The sequence below is a fragment of the Anolis carolinensis genome, chromosome 4, assembly GCF_035594765.1.
Source record: "Anolis carolinensis isolate JA03-04 chromosome 4, rAnoCar3.1.pri, whole genome shotgun sequence".
Lineage (NCBI taxonomy): Eukaryota > Metazoa > Chordata > Lepidosauria > Squamata > Dactyloidae > Anolis > Anolis carolinensis.
This window is the reverse complement of record NC_085844.1, coordinates 138185001-138209724: the sequence shown is the minus strand read 5'-3', so window position 1 is coordinate 138209724 and position 24724 is coordinate 138185001. Positions and strand designations below refer to the sequence as shown.

The 24724-nt window shown below is 37.5% G+C and overlaps 1 protein-coding gene across 1 annotated transcript; it reads right to left on the bottom strand.

The window, feature by feature from the left end:
- Positions 1-3645: 3645 nt before the first annotated feature.
- Positions 3646-24439, bottom strand: sec23b (SEC23 homolog B, COPII coat complex component). The gene is made up of 20 exons (XM_003220027.4): positions 24283-24439; positions 21630-21865; positions 20186-20243; positions 19798-19884; positions 19416-19652; positions 19218-19303; positions 18443-18587; positions 17801-17959; positions 16887-17002; positions 16221-16344; positions 15822-15902; positions 14148-14237; positions 13301-13407; positions 12270-12423; positions 9493-9570; positions 9100-9261; positions 8210-8296; positions 7357-7512; positions 4729-4794; positions 3646-4047 (listed from the first exon to the last, which is right to left on the bottom strand). The coding sequence occupies exons 2-20, from the start codon at positions 21848-21850 to the stop codon at positions 3958-3960; spliced, it is 2304 nt and encodes a 767-aa protein (XP_003220075.1). The 5' UTR covers positions 21851-21865; positions 24283-24439; the 3' UTR covers positions 3646-3957.
- Positions 24440-24724: the final 285 nt, after the last annotated feature.

The following is a 24724-nucleotide window of genomic DNA, read 5'->3' as shown; positions in this document are numbered from 1 at the left end:
ATCGAGGAATATGAAAGGCACTGCAGACCAATTCAATCAGAGAAGTCAGCCATAGCAGAGCACTTGATGATCCAACCTTGTCACAGCATATCATTTGAGAACAGATGGCGTAGTGGACTAAATGACTTGAAGGTTGGGTTGCTGACCTGAAAGCTGCCAGGTTCGAATCCCACCCGGGGAGAGTGCGGATGAGCTCCCTCTATCAGCTCCAGCTCCATGCGGGGACATGAGAGCAGCCTCCCACAAGGATGGTAAAAACATCAAAACATCCGGGCGTCCCCTGGGTAACGTCCTTGCAGACGGTCAATTCTCTCACTCCAGAAGCGACTCAAGTTACTCCTGACACGGAAAAAAAAATTGAGAACACAGAAATGCTGGACCACTCTCACCGTGTCAGACTACACAGAGAAGCCATTGAAATCCACAAGCATGTGGATAAATTCAACAGAAAGGAGGAAATCATGACAATGAACAAAATCTGGCTACCAGTATTATAAAAAAACAAACAAAAAAACCCCTCTATAATCAGGACAGTAAATAAAGGGCAACACTTTGAAACGGGAATTCCAGACAGGAAACAATCAGGGCCAACTAACAACTCCTAACAAAAGATTCACCCAGGCAGGAAGCAGCCAGGCCTTGAAGCTGAAAGGCTATTCAATGCTAATCAAGCTGGCCCATTGCAACATTTTCCTCAGACGAGTTCTTTCTCCCACCCTAGACCTTCCACAGAGAGATGAACCCCACTTGCCCTGTTTCCAACAGACCTCACAACCTTTGAGGGTGCCTGCCATAGATGTGGGCGAAACGTCACGAGAGAATGCCTCTGGAACTTGGCCATACAGCCTGGAAATCTCACAGCAACCCAATCATGCAGCTTTTTTGATGCTGGTGGAATACAACCCCCAGCATGCCTCACCACCTGCTTTGGTGGCAAGGAATGCTGGGAGTTGCAGTCTGGCAGTCAATTGGAAGGCTGTATGATTCCCACACTCTGGTTTAAACATCACTTGTATTATGCTTTAGACATGGACCCCTTCCACACAGCTGTATAAAATCCCACATTATCTGCTTTGAACTGGGTTATATGGCAGTGTGGATTCAGGTTACCCAGTTCAAAGCAGACATTGTGGATTATCTGCCTTGATATTCTGGGTTATAGGGCTGTGTGGAAGGGCCTTTAGAAACAAAGTGACAACTACTGGGTATGTGCGATCCAGAAAAAATGGCTCTAAACTCTGTTCGAAAGTAAGGGGCACTGGCGCTTTGTTTCTAAAGTACAATAGTATAACTTGCCCACTTATATACAAAATGGAAAATAAGTTCAGTAAATAATTTGAATATTAAACTAGTTATACTTTTTGAGTTCACAGTAATCACAAACAATGTTGTATGGATTTTGTACAATCACTTTGAAATAGTATAGGTGCCGTGTATTCTTGTGCGGAGTTGAGTATGAATCAGCCGCACCTCGACTGGTTTCAGCCTTACTCCAGGCCTTCTTCTGGTGGTAAAGTTCCAAACTTAACCCTTGTTCTCCTTAGAGATACAGGTTTTTATACACAGTGGAATGGGATACCGGATGTGTTAGATTCTAATTGCAAGTGACTTCAGGGGAAACTTCAGGGGCTGCTATCTCCTTTATTTTTAAAGCTATTGGGGTGAAACTTGCTACAGTAGTAGGACAAAATAACCACGCTTTGCCCATATGTTTCGCTTATCCATGGAATTTTAGGGAATTATTAAAGGTTTGAAAACCATTTTTTAAAAAGATCCTCTCTGCCTCTCCCTCTCTCACTACCCCGTCAGCCTTGATTGGTGCTTTCCCAGAATCTTGGAATGCCATGGCAGCTTGCTTGCTTTCTCTCTCTTTCTCTTTTTCTCTTTCTTTCCTGACCAACTTATTCAAGCTAGTGCACAAGGCACTCGGAACAGCGATGAGTCAGGAAGCAAGCCTCACAGCCTTCAGAGGGGGAAAAGATGATTTACATTTAAAAAAAAAAAAAGAGCAAACTCCTTGAACGACACTAGGTAATAGGGGATCATTCCCCCCAACTTTCAGACTTATCATACATCTACCAATTTATGGGGAATATTTGAAGTTTTAGCAGATCCTTTTTTTCATTAAGAAATAGAATATCTATTCAACAAACCAACAGATTCATTCCGGAATCATTAATCCGGAATCTCAGATCTCTTATGAAAATTATTACAATGCTTGGCATGACGGTATAACCCGCCGGATTTGAAAAAACCTCAAATTTTACAGAAAAGGTGAAATCTTCCAAATCTGAAAAACTTCCAAAATTTTGATTTTTCTGATCTGCCAGGTTTGGAAAAAACTCAAATTTTCCAGAAAATGTGACATCTTCCAAATCTGAAAAACTTCCAAAATTTTTATTTTTCTGACCGGCCGGCTTTGAAAAAAACCTCAAATGTTCAAGAAAAGGTGACGTCATCTTTTCTGGAAAATTTGAGTTTTTTCTAAACCCGACACGTCAGAAAAACCCGAATTTTGTAATTTTTTTTCAGATTTGGAAGACGTCACCTTTTCTGGGACATTTGTAAAATCATAATGTAATTAGATATTTAATAGACTTTTTCCTAATCCCTCATTATCCAACGTTTTCACTTATCCAACTTTCTGCCGGCCCGTTTGTTGAATAAGTGAGACTCTACTGTATTTGTTTTATTTAATTACCTTGAATCCTTGCATGCATCAAAGCTCAAAGAGTCCTGTGCCCAGCTAAATTCTTTACTGAACTAATCACTGGCCACCCATCACTACATTAGATAGGTTACTGCATCAGCTATTTATTCTAAAACCCTGCAGCAATTTGGAGCTTGTTATTTTCTGGCTGCTTTTCTGGCTTTTCCCATCAAATCCACCTTGTGAGATTCAACAGCATACCATAGTAGCTCATGTCTTAGATGAATCAAATATAGGACTGAAATTTTGGTGTTTCCATGCAAAGTTAGGAAAAAATCCTGCATGAAAACTGAAATTGACAGTGTGGGCTTCTTAAACATTCTCTACTACTAATCGCCCAAGAAAATTGTATGTGACCTCAGGTACATAGGTATAAAAGCCAAACATTTACTGATAACAAAGCTGCATTTGCAAGATTGGCTAAACAGGCGGATTTTCCTTTTTGTGGAGTACTGCTGAGACATTTTTACAGAGTCCACTGTTTCTATTTATGTAAATAGGTGGTATTCAGAAACCTTTTATAGTTGCCAGTTATTTTGATAACCATTTGAGATTGGGACCCACAATTTAAAAAGAAGTGTGCTAGGAGTGGGCTGCATAATGCCAGGGAGCATTGCCACAGAAGTTGTCCCCAAGCTGCTATTGGGGACACAGTTCTGCTCCCTCTTTTTGCCTTCTTTACTTAGGTCCAGCATTGATAAATTAGGTCCATTGATCAATCTTCTTTCGGTTTTGAAAACAAAAACAATTGTCTTGATGTTAAACAGTATGAGATTTTCAATAAGGCAATTCAACTTCATTTGTTTGCTGCAGAAAAGTTGACCTAGGGAGTATTTGGGGGCCACATGCAGCCCATACTTTGCCCTCCCCAATGTGAGGGAGACAAAGTTTTCTCTCACAAATGAAATCACATCCTGGCCAACTGGAAACAACTCTTAAGCCCAACACCTGCCTCCAGTTTTATTGTACTTAAAGTCCAAGTGCAGAAAAAATAATTACATGGGACAGAAAATCATCATGGAATAATTACATGAGTGAAAAAGTAGAACTAGCAGAACATACAGAAAAAATATCAATAAGTTAAATCTAAAATACAAAACTTCTCTAATGCTTTTGTTTGTTATGTAGAATCACTAAAAATTGATTTAAAAGAGGTGAAGGAATGTTATTAGTTTTTGGCAGACTGGGTCATCAGTAGCATGATTTTAGTTCATTATTTTTGTTGAGGTTTCCTTATCAGGTAAAAATTATGATGCGCTTGAAACAGCCAGCTTCTTCAGATGGTCCATGAATACCTGTAGACTAACGTCATCTGTTAGAATTGGGGCACCGGACTCCTGAAAAAAAATAAAAAAACACATTTAAACAAAAAACAGAACTCTCCTAAAAATAAGGAAAATTGATCAGATGAAGCACAACTGAGTGAAACATCAGCCTAGGAACCCCAGCTCTATTGATTCACATTTCAACATTTTTTCCTATTTATTATCCAATCCTTTCTAGGCCTTATTACTTACTTATGTAGGCATGCATTTATTACCAAATCTTCCTAAAGAGGAGGTACATTTTACAAAGCTTTAAATGCCCCATTTTTTCCTTGTCTTTTAGTATAATTAGCATTGGGAGGATGGTGAAGACATGCCACAGAAACATACTTTCCGTGGCAAGTTATGGCAACAGGTTTGCAATAAATAATTCAGAAATATCTGAGCTAAGAAAGAATGGGATCCTCTAACCAATCTTACTGTAGCTTTGTGTGCAATAAGATAAACAACAATTGCCTTCAAAATCCCTTGCTGTGTGTGTGTGAATGACAAAACAAAGAAAAAAGGAGGAAAGTTGATTATGCTGACTTAACACCAGCACCTAACAAGTATAGATCTATGCAAAACCAAACCTCACAAGTGCACCAAAGCAAGTGACACATTTACATCCTTGATTTTTAAAATATCTAACACAATACATTAATTGTACTAGGAGGAAATATGAATTTCAGAAACTTTTTATCAATTACTTACTTGTCCCCATGCATAGAGATTGTTATGAGTCTGAGAAGGATTCACTTTAGACAAGAGAAACCGTGCCTGTAAAAAACAGAGTGAAAATTAGCCTAGAGATAAAATGATAGGAAATGTCATTATCATAGCTTGGAGGCCTTTCAAGCCTAGGCCTTGGCCATTCCATGCACTTTATTACCTTTAGTCGTTCCCATCCCTAGTCACCGAAAAATATGCATTTTCAGATTTCCATTCCCCTTAAAATGGCCCATGGCCTAAGGTGCTTGACCATGGATTGGGATTACTGTCTATGTTTTAAATTATTTTAACTTTTGTAAGATGTGTTATTATATTGTGTTACTGTTTTTATTGATGTAATACTGTTTTGGGCTTGTCCCAGTGTAAGCCGCCCTGAGTCCTTCGGGAGATGGAGTGGGGTATAAATAAAAATGATGATGATGATGATTATCATTATTTTACGGAGCCATATAACCCAGAATAACAAGGCAGATAATCCACAACATCTGCTTTGAACTCGATTAACTGAGTCCACACTGCCATATAACCCAGTTCAAAGCAGATAATGTGGGATTTTATACAGCTGTGTGGAAAGGGCCCAAGATATTAAAACTTGAAATGTTTACCAATGGCAAGGAATATAGTTTGGAAAGATAAAAGGTCAAACCTAATCCTGAAAGAATGGGGTTCTTGAAATATAAGTTTTGCTTCTATCAGAATGAATCACAGTGCTGGCATTTACTATTTCAAAAGGTATTTTAAGATGAAATAATCAACCTATATATTCCTTGGTTCAACTGGATGGGTATGATGAGATCAACATTTCTGGACATTTCAATTACAGTAGAGTCTCACTTATCCAACACTCGCTTATCCAACGCTTTTTTGTAGTCAATGTTTTCAATACATCATGATATTTTGGTGCCAAGTTAGTAAATACAGTAGTTTCTACATAGCATTACTGTGTATTGAACTACTCTTTCTGTCAAATTTGTGGTATAACATGATGTTTTGGTGCTTTATTTGTAAAAGCATAACCTAATTTGATGTTTAATAGGCTTTTCCGTAATCCCTCCTTATTATCCAACATATTCACTTATCCAACGTTCTGCCGGCCCTTTTATGTTGGATAAGTGAGACTCTACTGTAGTTCAAACCACAGCTGGTCTACATGACAGATGTCCCAACAGACTCTCATTACTTCCTATGTTTCAAAGCACAATTGAAAATATTGTGGTTAAAAGAAAAACTAAATGGCCCTCTTCTTAAAGAATAACAGAGGAGGTTCTGTTCAGAGTTTCTTCACTGATGAAGATAAGACTACTGACAACAAACAGGACCTTCTATTTAGAATTTCCTTCCCAAAGAACCCCTTTGCTTTCATTCAGATTCACTGTTTCAGCAGGCATAACGCTTAATTCCATAGTTGGCTTTTGGTTTGAATTTAAATTTTATGAGGTCCTTCTAATTTGTGGCTTGCTTGTGACATTATACATTGAAATCATTTTTTGTATCTTTTTATAATATAATGAGCACTTGGTATCCACAGGGGTTAGGTTCAAGGACACCCTGTGAATACCAAAATCTATGCATGCTCAAGTCTCACTACAGGCAGTCTCCATGTTACAAACAAGATAGGTTCTGTAGGTTTGTTTTTAAATTGAATTTGTATGTAAGTCAGAACAGGTACATTTTTAAGTGTAACTGAAGCGGTGTTAGTTTTTCTGTCTGTGCCCCTGTTCAGAAGATTCCACCTCATTTTATCTCCCTGTGATAATTGGATTTTGAAAAAAAATGGTTTGTAGACACAAAAATTGGTGATCAAGCTTCAGTGGAGACACCTTTTCCCCATGGTAACTCTTCCAGGGGTAATTCTCCCTTCTAAGGGGTAGAGTTTTCTCACTTCCTGTTGTCACACCCCCATTCTTAACTATGAGTCATGTGTAAGTCGGATGTTTGTAACTTGGGGACTGCCTGCATATACAATGGGATAGTAAGTTGGTGTCCCGTGACAAAAACAAGGTTTGCTTTGGGGGGAGGGGGAATTTTCAAGCTGTGGATGCAAAATTTGTGGATACAGTGGCCAACAAGTGCATTTTTCTTTAATCCTATTTAGAATGGTATATTTCATTTCATACAGGAACACGATTAAGAAAAAAATCTCACATTATTACACTATGTAACACCGTTTTTTTGTTCCTGGGTTATAAATGTCATTTTCTAATTGGTTCTATTATATAAACATGAGAAAAGTTGTGGGGCATCCTGCAGCATATTTTGATATAGTTTTTCAATGTATAGCTCTTAGAGTCTCAACCAATTCAACAAAGATTGGGGGAGCCACAAAAACAAAGTTTCTGGAGTAGAAAAACCACTTTCTAAGTAAGTATCACACAATTAAACAGGAAATAACACCTTCAAACCAGGAACAGATTTTTTTTTTCAAATTTTGTTACATAATGTTATTGAACCACCTAGTAGAATACATAGCTGGTGAAAAACAATTTAATTTTTTCTTCAAAACTGAAATAGGAACTAAGTATCTGGCCTTGGGACACATTGAAAATCTACTTGCAGATATATGTTCATCATGTTTCTTCATACATCTTTCTTTGCAAAGCTGCATCTCACCTGACTGCTCCCATGCTCTGTGTTCACATAACGTGGCATTGGGAATCTCGTCTGCAGGATTTCTTGAGCGTCATCCAATGGAGCCTGCAGCAGGTGCTTGAAGTTTTCATATTCAGGCATCTCTTGATAACCAGCTTTACGCCACTGAGCAATAGTCTAATTATGACAGAGGCAAATGAGGAAATTAATCAAGCTATTTCCATAAAGCTTGATATCTCATTCTCAAGATTCCCTTAGTTTGTGAACTAGTCTATTTTATTAGTAGGCATTAACAGACATAACTTTGCTCTTACTGCCTGACCGCTTTCTAATTTGTATTCAGCCCAAAAATAATAGACAAAACAGTGGAGCCAAATGATTAATTCTTTCCAACAATCAAATTGTAAAAATTGTCTAGCAGCAGTGACAAAAACAGTTTGGATTTTCCTAGGCAATAGATCAGGCAAACTTCAGCCCTCCAGGTGTTTTGGACTCCATCTCCCACAATTCCTAACAGCCTACCAGCTGTTAGGAATTGTGGGAGTCAAAGTCTGCAATAGATTTTTTTTTTCCACCAGAAACACCACTGCCCAAAACTAAAGAATGAATTGTTGACTGCTCACTTCCACTGAGTCCTACTTTTATCCTATCCCTTCAAATGAGAAGGGGAGAAAAGACTTTCAAATTGTATCCTCTTTTTTAATCTTACCTCACATTCTACCAAGCCCTGAGCAATTCCTTTGCTAGCACTATCTAGTTCTAATATAGGCTTTGAGATTCACTGCAAGGCACATTTTACGGTCCTCGAGAAGACAAAGTTTTCAAGGAATTCATGCAAATCTCAGCTGGAACAAAACAGTTATTTGCACGTTACCTCACCAAGGTAGATCACAATCTGGAAAAAGGTATCCATCAGTAGTATCCTGTCAGGAAGAATGCTGCTGCTATCCAACAGTACAGGCTAGAAGAATACATGAATAAATCAGTATCCAGAAAGACTGCCGTAGGAAAGGAAAGATATAGATATACCACAAAGGAGCTTACATTAATCTTGCATCCCATCATATAGGGAAACAACTGCAGAAATAAACTTTTAAAATAAATTTCTACACATCCCCCAGTGAAAAAATAATTTTACATCTACAAAGCTTTATCTAAGCCGAGATCAGTATGTAAAGTATCTTTTTCTTTTCAGCTAAGGCCTAAATATTCTAAAGGCACCAAGTCATATCTGATCCTGGAAGTTAATCAGGTCAGTACTGGTTAATACTTGGATGGGAGAACCATAAAGTATACTAGGTGCTGTAGGCTGTATTTCAGAGGAAGCAACTGACAAATCCACCTCTAATTATTCGTTATCTAAATAAAACCCTATGATATTCATGGAGTAGTCATAAATCAACAGGCTTCAAGGCACACACACAGAAAATTTTAAAAAACACTATTTACTGTTAACATATATTAATGGGTGCCTTTAAATAATACATTTAAATACTAGCAGTCAGTAAAGGGATCTTCCCTGACAGAAATTTATTTTTCAGGAACTTGTACATTTGAAGATATTCTTCTAAAAAATGTGATTCTGACATATCCTTTTTCCCTCGGGAAAATAATAATTAAGCAAATTTTACTAAGGTGTAAGAATTCAAAGGTAGAATTCTGTCATCCTAGCTTTCGACATATTTACAGCCTAAAAATCCTTTCATACAGTATTACCAATTCTTCTTTAAAAGCATTTACTAGATCTGAAAGAAAGGAAATCACCTCCGGTGGTCCATAGAAGGAATAAGAATAGAGTATAGGCTGGATCATGATGAGGGACTGGGTCAAGTCCTGTCTGGAAAAGTGATGGCGATAATAGGAAGATTCATCTGGACTGTTATTGAACACTTGGAGGAAAGGAGATCGACGCAAATGGAACATGAACTGTATAGAAAACAGAAAAACAGAAACTATAATACTGGTCTAAACGACTGCCTTCCCCCTTTGTTTATATGACACTTCAAATCTTTTTATTTAAATTAAAAAGATTAATATAAAGGCTATGCCACATCAGAAAGAACAATCCAGCCATTTTTACGATAATCATAGTGACATCTTGGAGCATGCACTGGTATCTTCTATTTATTTTTAAAATTCTGATAAATGCTATTTTACCTGGGGATACAGAGAGAATGAATCAGAAAGTCTAAATGAATTTGGATCGTCCTTGTTATATTGTCCAAACTTCTGACACTGTTGGGAGAAAAATACAGACCTCAGTAATTGGTTAAATACTTTCATTAACTTTGTACAATGTAATAGCGGATGAAAATAAACAGATTACTTCTGATAATATTACCAAGAAGGATTGGAGTTTTGTTCTTTTTTTTAAAAAAAGTATATTTATTTTGCAAAACAAGAGAATTAAATTTGTTAGATAAATGGATATATTTGATAAAGGAGTTTTCCCCCCCCAAAAACAGGGAAATTGCTTCCAAGATAATTGTATCAACTGCTTTTCATGTCAGCTGAATTGCTCATAACTAGAGTTGAACTTCAAGCATGGTTTAACTCTAGTATGCTTGAAACTTAAAATAAAGAATTTTCATTTAATGAAAAACTGTAACATAGATTGAACCAGAGATAACATCAAATTATGCTTTCTCTTTGGGAGGGAAAAAGTAGATGTCCTCCCACCACCACTATGCCCACTCATTGGTTTCATCTCCCCTTTCTGCTTTTTTTTCCTAACCACAGTTCATTGCTTTCAGCGTTGTTTGTGTTATAGATCACAGATATGCTTCAAACCCAAACTTCACATAAATACTTGATGATCTCTTTGAACAGGTAGAGTTGTTGTTGTCAGTGATAATAACAATGGTATTGGACAAGGTCTTAACCTGCCCAATAGATTCATTATATCTTGCCATGTAGTTTCGTGTTCATTTAAACTGATCGTTTATACAGGCAGTCCTGAGTTAAAAACATTCAACTTATGTATGACTCCTAGTTACAAACAAAGGGTGAGACAACAGAAAGTGAGAGAAATCTATTCCTAAGAAGGGAAATTCACTCCTGGAAATGTTATTATGGGGAAAAGATGTCTCCAACAAAGCTTTATCACCAATTCTTGTTTCCAAATTTTTCAAAATCCAATTATCACAGGGACAAAAAGTGAGGGGAACTCATCTGAACAGGAAGACAAACAGCAAAACAAATGTTACAGGGATGTTAATCCTTTTATATTCTATCCAAAACTAAAAAAAATGGCTAAAATTACATTTAAAATGTACCTGTTCTGACTTACATACAAATTCAACTAAAGAAGAAATTTATAAAATCTATCTTGTTCATAAGTGGGGGACACCTATATGATGCAATTGTTTGAAGGTGTATTTTGTACAAATTTTACTATCAGCTACTTTGGATATAACCTCCCATCTATATATATAAAAGAGTGATGGCATCACGGCAGCGGACAAAACAACAAAAGTAAACACCCCACAACCTCGAAAATTGACATCACAACCCCTCATCCATGCCTCTAGGTTGATACAACAAAAAGAAAAGAAAAATAAATTCCTAATTAGAGGGAGAGGAATAATTGTTTTTATCCAATTGCTGCCAGTTAGAAGGCTAAGCTCCGCCCACTTGGTCTCCTAGCAACCCACTCAGCCCAGTGTTAATAAAATAATGATAAAAAATAAATACAAATAATACAATAAAAAATTATAAAAAACACTAAAATAATTAATACAATAAAATACTATAACAAAATGACTAAAAATAATACAACAAAATAATAAAATATAATAAATAAAAAAGATAAGTGACAATAAAATTAATTTAAAAAAATACAAATAACGTCAAATAAAAATTCCACAACAAGTTTTAACCGATACCACCACCACTTTGCCACAGCAACGCGTGGCCGGGCACAGCTAGTAATATACATATACAATATAAATAAAAAATATGTCACAACGAACTATGGGGAAGGTAGGTGGGTTTCTGACTATCAAGCTATGTATGATTGGTATTTTATATGAACTATAATTTTAGCCGCCAGATTTTTTAAAAAACTAAAGCTATTCACAGAAACAAATTGAAATCTTCATAGCCAATACAAAAAAAGCCAAGACATAATTCAGTAAAATACATTCAATCTAGTGGTCTACACATTCCTAATGGGATTTTTATTTTGAAACATTTCAGTTAAATCAAGCTGTTCTTCTTATTAAATTGGAAGACTATCTGCTGTGGAACCAAATCAAACTGGACTCTGAGCATGGATTAAACATGGGTGTTTCTTTTAAGAATTAAACAAGGCAGCTTTAAACAGAATACTTAATGCAGAATACAACTTTCAACAGAATACAGAACAAGTTTTAAAAGAAGCCCCGGCTGTCTGGCAATAAAATATTATACAGTCCAACCATTTTCCACTCAACTATTTTCTATTCAGCCTCTCTTCCCTCATAACCATATAGATTATGGCCCAGAAAAATCCAATTTTTGGATGATTCATGACCTAATAGACAGTTATGAACTGTCTCACAGTTATCAATGAAATTTGAACTACATTAATGAATGGTAGCTTTCTTGGCTACAGTTACCCCAAATAATTCATTGCTAGCATATGGGTTAGACATCATGGGCCTCCACTGCCATTCCCACGGTTAAAGGGATTTGTGTCAAATATAGTGAGACCACTACCTTCTTTGATAAAATATTTGAAAAATAAATTTTGAATGGCATATGTAGTGCTTTGCTATTATAATATGCAATCGGATTATGATACATACAGGTTGTTATGTTATGATACTCTTCTTAGTGTTGATGAAAAGATTATCCTTCTGGTAATGTGAATCAGAAGAAAGAATTTAAAGAAGTAAAAATAACCTGATAGATGAACCCTAAAATGCTTCCAGCTTACAAGAGATTATACTCACAAGTCTGATCAGCTGCCTGTCAAGCCAGCGCAAAACATCGGGACCCTCTTCTGATTCAGCTCTATAGACGCCCAGCCGGGCCATCAGGACAGCCGCTGCTTCTTGGTCAAAGGCAGCTTCTATGTGCTGCAGCTGACTCTGGGCATCAGCCCAGCTGATAAAAAGGCAAGAATTAGCACATCTGTATTTCTGAAGATGTAGGGCAGCACCCAACTTTCTATGCAGAAGCAATTCATGCAACAGAACAACAGCACAATCTTTATGGGGCAACATGGCCCTGATTTTCTGGCCCTTGACTTTGTCAGAAGCCCTGATCTACTTTCTTTTGTCCAAAAATACCTGTCCCAGTTTGCCCTTTTTGGAAGCTTCCAGGAATGACAATTCACCTTTTAAATAGATTGTACTGTTTAACATTTTGGCCAATTTTGGACTGTTTGTCTGTTTGCTGGCCCCTAGACCTACCAGTTTTTATTTTAATAAGTTTATTTGCATCAAACAAGTAGAGTATAACATAACCACTTTTCCTCATGAGGAAGCTTAGAAGATAACATAGACAACTTATACAGTATATATATTTTAACAGTTTAACAAAAAAAGATTTAAAAATTCACTTTTTACGGATTTAACTTTTGTCAATGTTGTTACTGCAAGTTCATTTTATGCAATTCTATCTTTATTTTAGTCAATTTGTTAGTAGCCAATGTTTTTGTAGTCAATGTTTTCAAAACATTGCGATGTTTTGGTGCTACATTCGTAAATACAGTAATTACTACATAACATTACATAACATGTTTTGGAGCCTAATTTGTAAAATCATAATGTAATTGGACATTTAATAGCCTTTTCCTTAATCCCTCCTTATTATCCAACATTCTGCCGGTCTGTTTTTGTTCAATAAGTGACACTCTACTGTATATAATTGCCCTTGTCGCCTACTTGTTTCCATCCCTTTTCCACTACCCCCCCCCCACAGCTGAATAAAAGCACGAAGCCAAAAAAATACAAGGCTACTTATCCCAAGCAGTTCTCACTTTCTAGCAACTGTAGTCACACGAACACGCCTCTGTGTATTGGAATGCTGATAATGTGTAACAAACTGGACGGCTCCTCTGCCGCCCTGAGGTATGGGTGCATTGTGCTGGAAACCAGATAAAGAAAAGTTGTTTTACGGAAATAAGCTATGCTTAAAATGCAGTCTGAAATATCACACATAATTACAAAATAAAGACAAAATAAAAGCAGCTTATTATGTTGGAAGACAACAGTGAGTCAATAAGCTTCTTGGAGCTTAAATGCAAGGATTCAAGTGCTCAAAATAATCAGAATCAAATTAACAGTGCAATTTTAGTCATGTTTATCCAGAGTTAAAGAAAGCTGAATTACAGGTGGTTTACTCCACATTTGCTTAGGATTGGGTTGAATACAATGGACCCTTGGTATCTGCTGGGATTTGGTTCCAGGACCTACTGTGGATATTAAAATCCATGTATGCTCAAATACATTATATAAAACAGTGTAGAAAATGTTGTTCATTATATAAAATGGTAAAGGGTAACTTTTTAGATCTTTTAAAACATTTTCAAACCATAGTTTAATCTGAGGATAGAGAATCCATGGTTATGGAGGGCCAACTATATGTACATCAAGACAAATTGCAAATGGGAGGAATAAAGGGCAAAGAAAATAAGCATGGAAGTTTGAATAGTAATATAAGTGCTACACAATCCTATTTGTCAAAGATGGCATATTGCTCAATGAAACAGCAACTATCATTTGTGGATGGTTTACTTGTTCAGTTTAAGAAGTATGTATACATCTAGAAATAATCTCAACATTTTTGGCATTACAGGCAAAGAGAGGGAAAAAAGACAAGGTTACCTGGTTTACTACTTCAAAATAAATAGCAAGAGTCATGGTGGGGTCAATACTGCAAATTTTCCATTGGCATGTGCCTCCGATCCCAAGTTCCTATGAGAAAGTCCAAAAATGAGGGAAGGGGTGTTCTGTTTACATTATGGCTACAGAATATGGTCCCAGCACATTTTGTTCCTGAAGATTCTTAAATTGGTTAAAGAACAAACACAAACAATGAAGCCTTAAACCCTGCATATGTTTGGTGACTAAAAGAGAAAACAGACGACAACTTGGCCTTGCTCCCTTGCCACCACCTTGATTTGTCACTATGAAAACATTCAACCCTGGTCTAGATGGAATATAAAATTTGTTAAGCTCGCATAAGGGTACAATATTTTGCATACTATAACTAGCATTTGAATTACTATCATGTGATAATGAAATTACCAATCCCTAGAATAATATATATAGAAAGGACAAGGAGGTATCATAGGGATATTTGAGAGTGACCTTCATTTAATATTCAAACAAAATACATGCCCTAGTTAACTAAAACTCTGACAGTGAAACACTTCTTAACATCACCAGCTCTCTCTTCCTCTTCTTTCTCTGTCCAGCTGGAAGTTTTTTAAGCAGTATTGATATTAGGAAGATGGAGATAGGAGTGGAGAAACAGAATTTCAGTGTCAGGATGCAAAAGAGTATCTGCATTAAATGATGCAAAAAGTTTTTGAGATGGGAAAGAATTAAATTCTATTCTAGCATCTGCTTCCAGAATCCCTTACTGAGCATGCATGAATAGAAAACCAAAGAGAAAAGGATCTGGTAGATAAGCCTTATTCCAACTCTCAACATGTTACAAACTGGAGTAAGCCTTCAGGTGCTCTTCAGCAGAATCAGAATAGTTTTATTTACACATATAAAGTTAATTTAGCTGTTTCATTTCACATGCATATACTACTATTTTAGTTAATAATAAATAAAACTCTGCATAATAGTTTAGATAAAAAGTGTGTTGAAACATATTGCTCCTTTTTGTGTTGGAGGAAGTTATTTCTATTATCTCCATGTTACTCCTGTCACTGGTACAAAAGATTCTGTTAAAGAAGTAATGCCAACAAATGCATCCACTTTACTAATTGAGGTATACCTATGCATCCTTTTATTGATTCATACCCTTATTGCATAGGAATTTTATGCCAGCCTGAAGACTGTTCTTTTGCCTCAAATTAAGGCTGTAAATGATTTGTTACGGCTCAGAGCAGGACAGATGGGAAATAAGCCTACCCCCCCAGAAGTGGTAGCAGAAAACTTGCTCAGCAGCTGACTGTCCTATTCCCCTTCAAGGTAAATGTTCCTTGCCACCAAGGGTAAGATCTATTTACGTGGCCATCCTGGGCTCTATATGCTACTGTCACTTCACAGCAACAGTCATAGAAAGGACAAGGAAAACAGTGATGCTCTGCATCTCTCCCCAGCTCTCTACACTGGCTATAGCATATATATAACCCCCCTCTCTCTATATATATACATGGAGATATAATGAGCTAGTAAATTACAAAAGATGTTGAATAATCTTTTGGATGAAGCCTTTCATAATGTCATAAATGACCTATCACTCACAATGCATATTATTGTATTTCCTGCCCCACCTCCCCCAAAAATGTTGTCCCTCCCACCTCCAACCATATAACTTACATTTTCAGAAACACATGGCCCTTTGGCATTTAGGGATACACATGGTCCAATAGATCCAGCAATCTTCAGCTCTCTAGAAGTCTAAAATTCAACGGATTACAACATCAGTCCCAACCAATAGCGACAGATTATTGAGTAATTTTATCACCTTGCCAGAAATGTCCCCTCTAAATAATGAGCTGTTAGGAAATCAGTAACTTGCCTCCATGTATGAGTGGTGTATTCCACTCCTTTGTGAGGAAGAAAGTAAGGTTTTGATGAACAGGATATTGTCTTTGAAGCTGACAATTACAAACACTGGTATATATTATACATTTCTTTCAGATGAATATAGTATAATACCAGTACTCAACTACCAAGCCACAATTTCAAGATCCAGCTTGAGCTTGTCACACTCACCTTCACTTCTAAAGTAGAGCCAAAAGCCATTCGGAATTCTCCACTGAGATCTTTGCTGAACACTCTCTGGAAAGTCTGCTTGAAGAGAGAGGTATTGAACGAGTCTCCCATCACCATGTGGCCCCTGAGAGGGAAAATGACATCTCAGTGAAATGTAGGCAGTGAGATGCTAAACCAGGACTGTCAAACTCATTTTCATTGATGGCCACAACAGTCTTATGGTTGCCTACAAAGGGTGGTTGAATCCATGAATGGAAAATCCTTGCATACAGAGGGCAAACTATATTTTTTTACATGGTGGTCAGTACTCTTTAGTTTTTCCCAGATTGGGTCTTCAGATGTTATTGAATAATAACTTTCATCACTTTTGATTATCTACTATGAGGATTGTGGATAGTGGGTACTGCAACCAAATAGCAATTGTAGTTCTGAGCAAAGGCTAAAGGATATTTTAAAGTCAGACATCATATCCACAAGTGCTGAATGATGAGTCAATACATAGATAAACTTAAAAACGTAGATGTGTCTACTCTAGTCAGAACTAAAAGAATTTAGGCTATAGATCCCCCTAATCCCAAAAGAAAGAAAACGGCAAATTGTGGACACAGTTTAAGAGTGGTGCATGGATCAAAGAGGGGCTCATCCTGTTGAGGGTTGAGAACATACCCAGTTAGATTTGTGCAACATTTCATCTCCAGAAGACCAGTCTGATCAAGAGCGCAGGCATAGATATCAATGCAGTGTCCATTGGCAGCTGTGCGACCAGCGAGCATCTCATAGTGCTGCAGAAATAAAACAAAGAAAGAATTTGCAGGCAATATTTGCTATCACTATAAGAAACGATTGCTACAATCCTGGAAACAGGTATGAGGAATGTGTGGCAACTGGAAGATTTTTAAAATGATACTTTTGTATAGAGTTTTTACCTATGACATCTTTTTAACAGTAAGGAAGAACGTGGTGAAGAACACTTTCATGTGGAAAGGTTTAAATGTTTCTTTGTATAGAATGGAATAGTCTTTTTACTGATGATCTTATATTTTCTTCTCCATGTATAACAAAACAAAAATATGGCATTTTTGTTGTTGTTTTTTAAGGCATCTAGCACAATATTCTTGACTATCGATATGGAAAGACAGTAAAGGAGGGAAACTAGATTTGGCAAGTAGGAAAATTTGATTTTCTTAAAACAATAAAACTCAAGCGCTCAAATGCAATACATGTTTTTTTTACATTTTGGCACTCTAATATTATATTGCTAGACTTAACAATAAAGAAAGAGATACAAATAAGAATTCTGAAAAGAAATTATTAAGGAGAAGAAGAAAGGGCAAGCAACCATAGTGATTGTTCATTAGATGACTTTAACAACTTCATCTTGAATTAAAGTGATGTTTAAAAAGATTATACAGCGACAAGGAAGCATTTGACCTACATAGTTTGAAATTAAAATTAAAATTTCTGATTCTCATATCAGCTTTCAAAGTGTTCTTGTAACTGTGTATTTTTCAGGAAATCCAGTGTTCAGCAGAACCTGAAAAAATACAGTCTTATAGTGAGTGTTTAAAACAAAGGCCTACCTTCATAGCTTTTTTCATGAACCGTGCATTGTCCTTTTCTATGTCGTGCCAGGAACGGATTGGAGTTTTCAGCTCATCTCCTACCACCATGCCTGGCCCTTGAGTTGGAGGGCCTCCTGTAAACAACATTATTCTGGCCCCAGTATTTGGAAATGTTCCCTTGATAGTGGAGAAAGAAGGACAAATGCTCAAGAAGGGTCATCAATTAATGCACAGACGTATACCAATGTGGCTGGCTACATCCATCCCACTGAGAAATTAATTTGTTTTATTTTAAAAAGAGTACTATAGCCTAGCTCAGTTCTACAAACACAGAGCATGCTCTTAATGTCAAAAAAGGAGGAACATGCTGCATTATCACCATTTGTCCAGGCTTAATTTATAATTTTGGAGAAGGGAAAAGACTTTCAAGCTGTGGTCCAGTTGGCAAGCATACAAAATTACTTCCCAGACATTACAAGAAATAGCACTGAAACATCAACTTTTCAAAATAATATTTAGATGGCATTGCCTTAAAAACCATACACATCTAGCCACATAGACACAACACTGACCAGCACCAATACTTTTCATGCTGTTAGTGCACCAGGCCATTTTGGTTTATTTCCATCACCATTTAATCGTTGTTGAAAGCAAATGTACCTCTAGTAACCCAACAGCAATTGATAAGGCTACTCCAGTGGATCGCAATGGCCTCTTTCCTTGTGTGACTGGCCATGGGTCCCTTTGGAGTTCCCCTAAGAGATCTGTCAGGTTCATGTCAATTTTGTGAACAGGTTGCAGAAATCTACAAAATTTCAAATGAAAAAGAAATATAGTTTTACATTTTAAATAACAACTTTATGCACAACATTTCTCAGAAGATTTACAATCTCAATGTACTACTAAATGATCACTAAATACATAAAGTAGCTACGTAACTCTAGACAGTAAGTGTCAAATACCAATTGAGTGTATTAATCAAATAAAGACAGAAAGCAGGCTGTGCACACATACACAAAGCTCATTTCACAACAAACTATTAATCATTAAAATTTTCACAAAATCTGCCGCATAAGTATGTGCGATGGAAACGCAATACAAAATACCACAATGGAAACAGGGTGGTTCATGTAGGATTTCAAATGAATCAACATGCTCTAATTGCTCAGTTATGTATTCCATCTTACTAGCATTTCAAATCATCACCTTCCACTTTTGAAAGATGTACCCTGAGTGACATCATGATTAGAGATGTCATTTCATAGCTATATCTAATATAAATGGAAAGAAACAGTTGCAATAATTTGGAAAATGATTTATTCTAGTTATTTTTTAAAAGTCCCATTGGGAAACAGAAACTCTTCATGTTTTAGTTGTTTCATGGAAGTCAACCAATTCTATCCTTTGAAATAGGTTCTTTTAATAACTTAAGTACCTGCTTGAAATGACAGGCTGTTCCTGTGGCTGATGAGGTCTTCCTTGTTGAACAGGCGCAGTAGACCTTGAAAGGCCCAACATATCCTAACAGTCAAAACACATACCATCATTAGAAAATCCCACTTTAATTTTGGAAGGAGAGACAGGCAACTGAAAAGCTGAATTAGCTTTAATTAAAATCAAGGCAACACCACACCTGTATTTGTTTTGCTGTTAAATCCTTGGTGCCCCTGAAAACATAACTTTTGGAGATTCCCTCACAGCTGAGTTCATGAACCTGGACCATTCGACCAAAGGTAATCAAGCCAACAAGAGCATCCGGGGGCAACAAACTCAGAGACATCTGCAGAGACTCCTTTAAAGCCTGCAAGTCCTCCTCTTCCAAACACGTATCCACCACATAAAGAAAGACCAAGGGTGTCTGAGGACCACGCTGGTGTGAGAAAAAGAAAATCACATAAAGTTATGTACAATGGAAGACCCTTGTAAAAACCCATATTTAAAACTCTTTGAGATTACTGTCATAAAGTTACTCAATATAATATTGTGAATTTTAAAAATGGAACACAAAAGGTTACCTGGACTATATATTCAATTGTGGAAAACTGTGGCATGAGTTCTGCTGGTTGATTCATTTCAGATATGCCTGCATATGCTGGTGGAAACTGGGGAAACACAGCAAGGATTAGAAAATATACTGAAAGATGCAAACGTTCCTTTCTAATGCAATATAAGCAAGCTTTTTCTATTTTATGTTCTGGCATTGAATGTTTGCTGTATATATGTTGTGCTCCGCCTTGAGTCCTGTTCGGGGTGAGAAGGGTGGAATATAAATGTTTTAAATAAATAAATAAGTAAATAATGTATTAAACTAGTCTGAGCATATAGGATACAACTAACAGAATTACTTCTAAACAAGGGAATCAAAAATTATAGATGGCAGGACCTACAATCTTTCACACTCACCTGGTTTCGCTGAAAGCAGAAGTTGCAGGCCCAGAGCTTGGCTCGATAATCAACTTGGCTATAAGAAAAGAATATATAAAAGCTACTAAAACCTCATTTTGAAAGATCAAGCAAATAAATGTCACAGTGATCAATTTCTCTTTCAAATAATTGGCATTAAAGATATAATAGATATCCTCAAAGTCAATGTACAACACTAAAAAGAACTCACAATATTAGAAGAAAATTACTACTTGTACTGTCTGATAAAACCCAACTTCAAATTCCCCATTTAATGTCCCTAATAGTAGCAGAGTCAACCATTCTCAATTAAGCTAGCATACATTTCTTCATTGGGATGGCCATTTTTAATTGAGTTTCATCAAAAATTTCTACCTTACCTCCGGACAAGTACTTAAAAAGTTTATCTGATTTGATTAAAACAAAAATTCTTTTTCATTAATCTGACTGTTCTACAGACAAGAATTAGTACTGACAAATGGGTTTCCTTATGTTTACATTGTATTAGGAAACAAACAGTATTTTGTGGACAAGGACAAGGTGTAAAGTTTACACAGACACACACTAAGGAGTAGGAAACAGGATGAGAACATTCCTCCTACAGTTTGATGTTTAAAAGCATAGTGAATTGTTTATTAAACCAGTGATAACAGTAGAAAATCATATAGTTCATGTGCTGGCTCTTACTACTTCATATACCATGATAGGAATATTGAGGTGAAAATGAGGAACCAGGCAGAAAAGTGTTTCATACCACAGACCAGTGAGTCTTGTAGCATTTAGATTTTCAACTAACTAAAATTTAACTATTTTAGTTAAAAACGTCCCCTTCCAGATGTTTTTGGTATATCAGCCATGCAGAGCACAGTCAAGGATGAGGGATGATAGGAGCTATAGTCCAAATTTAACATAACAAGAAGAAATTGCAGTAGTGTTTGGGCTCTTATGCTCTTCTCCTCTATCATCACAGCCATAAAGAGAATATTGGGAGTTAACACTGACAACAGCTTGTTGATTCAGGTGATACAACAAAATATGGTCCTGGAAATGTGCTGAATCCGGCAAGGAGGAAGGGGATGCACAAGCTCAAGGAAACACTAAGTTCTTTCTTATCACAAACTATCAATATAACATCTGAATCAGGCCACTGTATCTGGTCAGTGTATCTGAGCTAGTTAAGACATAATGTAGAGCTCAAAACAAAATTATTTTTAAAGAGAAACTTGATTTTTACATTTTTTAAATTAGAAGGAATTATTTTTAAAAATATTTTATCCCAGTTCTTATGCATTCAATATGTTTTGATTACCAAATTCCAAGTCAGGACTATATTTAGTTGTAGGTGATAATTATTTAATTGTAAAGTCCATACCAAAAGCTTTACAAATATATCTCTCTCTAAACCAAGAAAACGTGCACACTATATCTATGAACAAATCCGTACCAAAGTGGATTGAGTACAGTTTTACAAGTTGGTCTGCTGCATAACACTGGCTCATATTGGACAGGTGGAAGGTCTAATCGTTCTTTCAAAGGAGTGAATAGACAGGCCAAAGGGACAACCATCCTTGTGGCCTCCAGTCTGCTGGATGGCCATACGTTCCAGCTGAAACGCACTCCATCACGCTCTTCATTTTGCTGGATAAACTCCAAGTAAGTCGCCATAGAATTGTAAAGTTTCTGCAAAGACAGATGACAGGTTTATTTGTGAATATTTGGACCCACTGACCCACAAAGCACCCATATTTCTTTTAACAAACTGCAGTGAAATCCAGTTAAAGTATAATATATACCCAAACACATATAGGGGGATTTGGTGTCATCTAGAAAGATTATTATTATTCAGAAATGCCTTGCAGATCTTATTTAACATTCAGCTTTCTCACTCATGAATGTGTGGCCCATACTGGAAAACAGGATTCACCAGCCTCCTTTTGGTTGAGAAGAATGGGTTGCCTTATTTTTACACCACTTGACAGGTACTGAAAACTGCACACTGAACTAAGCTTATATGGAATCAGTGAGGCCCCAACATGGTTGGGGACAAAATATGAATCTCTGCAGAGATCAGACAGGCTATGGCACAGTGAGACTCAGGCCACATCTACACTGACCATTTAATGCAATTTCAAATTAGTATTGAAGAAATGCAGATTATATGAAGAATCATGGAACCAGTTTGATACCAAAATAGTAATTGCACAAACTACAGAGCACTGATATGCATTAAAGACTTTCTTTCTCACACTTTTGTGGGTATTTGTTGTTTGGCCGCTAATTTGAAGCAAGCCTTGAACTGCATCAAATGGTCAGTATGATAACAGTCTCCTATGGAAAAATAGAACAAAAGCACCTCCCCATGGCCAGAAGTTGAACATCGTCTCCAGAGGCCGGAGATGAAAAAAGGGGCAAAACCTTTACCGTTACCTCTGTCTGCATATTGCATGTCATTGTGTAAAGGGCATTGAATGTTTGCCTCATATATGTTCTGTACTCGGCTCTGAGTCCCTCTGGGGAGATAGAGCAAAATATAAATAAAGGGTATTATTATTATTACAATGTATGTATATGTCCATACCTCTTATAAGGGGCTAGTTTAACCTCTGCTTGCAAAGTCAAATTCATGTGTCGCAAAATGATGCATCTCTAAAAGGTGTGTGAACTGCTCGGAAAGATCCTTATATATAAAACAGAAAAATCAAGGTTTACTTTTTGGATCTTTGGGGGGGGGGGGGTATTCAAACTGTCGATGATGGAATCCTGTGGATCCAGAGGGCTAGCTGTATTGGGTGGTGAAAAAGCAGTTCCTTTTTTAGTCATCCTATGGGCCCACACAGCCCTATATCCCAAAATATCAACACAGAAAATCCCACATTATCTGAGTGTGGACTCAGCCCCCTTCCACACAGCTGAATAAAATCCCACATTATCTGCTTTGAACTGGAATATATGGCAGTGTGGACTCAGACAACCCAGTTTATTTATTTACAGTATTTATATTCCGCCCTTCTCACCCCGAAGGGGACTCAGGGCGGATCACATTATACACACATAGGGCAAACATTCAATGCACATAAACACATCAAACAGAGACCGAGACAGACAGACGCAGAGGCAAGTTAACCTTCTCCTGAGGGGATGTTCGAATCCGGCCACAGGGGGGAGCAGCTGCTTCATCATCCACTCTGACGGCACTTCCTCATTCCAGGTCGTAAATTAGTTAACCTTGCCTCCCCACTTTTTTTATAAGTGGTACCTTATTTCCTATTTGATAGATGCAACTATCTTTCGGGTTGCTAGGTCAGCAACGAGCAGAGCTATTTTTAATTTTTAATTGACGGGTGCTCACCCCACCATGGGCTGGCCTCGAACTCATGACCTCATGGTCAGAGTGATTTATTGCAGCTGCTCAACAGCCTGCGCCACAGCCCGGCCTCTAAAGCAGATACTGTGGGATTTTCTGCCTTGATATTCTGGGCTATAGGACTGTGTGGAAGGGGCCTAAAACAAATGCTACAAATAAATACCACACATTTTCAGTCTTAATAGAAGAGAAGGGAGAAAAGTTTCCCTTTTTTTATCCCCCCCCCCCCCAAAGACTTTTTGATTGGCAAAGAAACGCCATAGGAAAGTCTTCCTTGAAGGGAGAGGACAATACATTTAGTTTTGTATTGTCTCCTCCTAGGGCCCTTTCACACAGCCATATAACCCAGAATATCGAGGCAGAAAATCCCACAATATCTGCTTTGAATTGGGCTATCTGAGTCCACACTGCCACATATAACAGTTCAAAGCCGATATTCAGCTGTGTGGAAGGGGCCCTAGACATGCCTTCCAAAGATTATTTCAAAGACAGTTTACTCTCCCTAGCATCCCAATTTCCCCTAAAGAGGAAGAGAAGTTTGGGGAAAGAAGAAGATCCTGCCACGCGAGACCCACTGAGAAAGGACGGAGGCCCAGAAGGGCCAAGTGCCGGCGAGTCCCAGCTCCTCTCAATAGGAGCGGCATAAAGGGGAGCCCTTGAAGGAGAGTCGCCCACACAGCCCTTCTGTATTTCCCTGTCAGGACCCCCTTCCCCCGTTTTTCCTCCCTTTTACCTCCGAGGCTCACTCCTCTTCCCAGCTCCGGTCCGCTCCCGCTGCTTTAAGCCACACCCGCGCCAAAAAGGACAGCTCAGCGGCAACCCGCCCTCAGTCAAAATGGCGGCGAGAGGAACATAACGTCGCGACTATAGACTTAGTCCCGTAGACGCACGTACAGGAGGTAAGAGTGGGAAGTATCGATAAAACAGAACTCGGGAAGTATTTCTGCACATATTTCTAACCTTTTCCTACTTCTATATATCAGCTCTTTGCCTATTGGTTTAAGCGCCTAAGCGTCATTTACCACGCCAACAAAGGGAAGCCAGTCTTATCTTCCCTCTTCCTCGGCATCAGCGTTGGTTGGATTGAGTCATAGAATAGAAGATATGATAAGAGTCACTGTAGAGTGATAAGTCTTTTCAAGTAGAAGGTACTTCCGGGTTCGAGTGGTTCAATT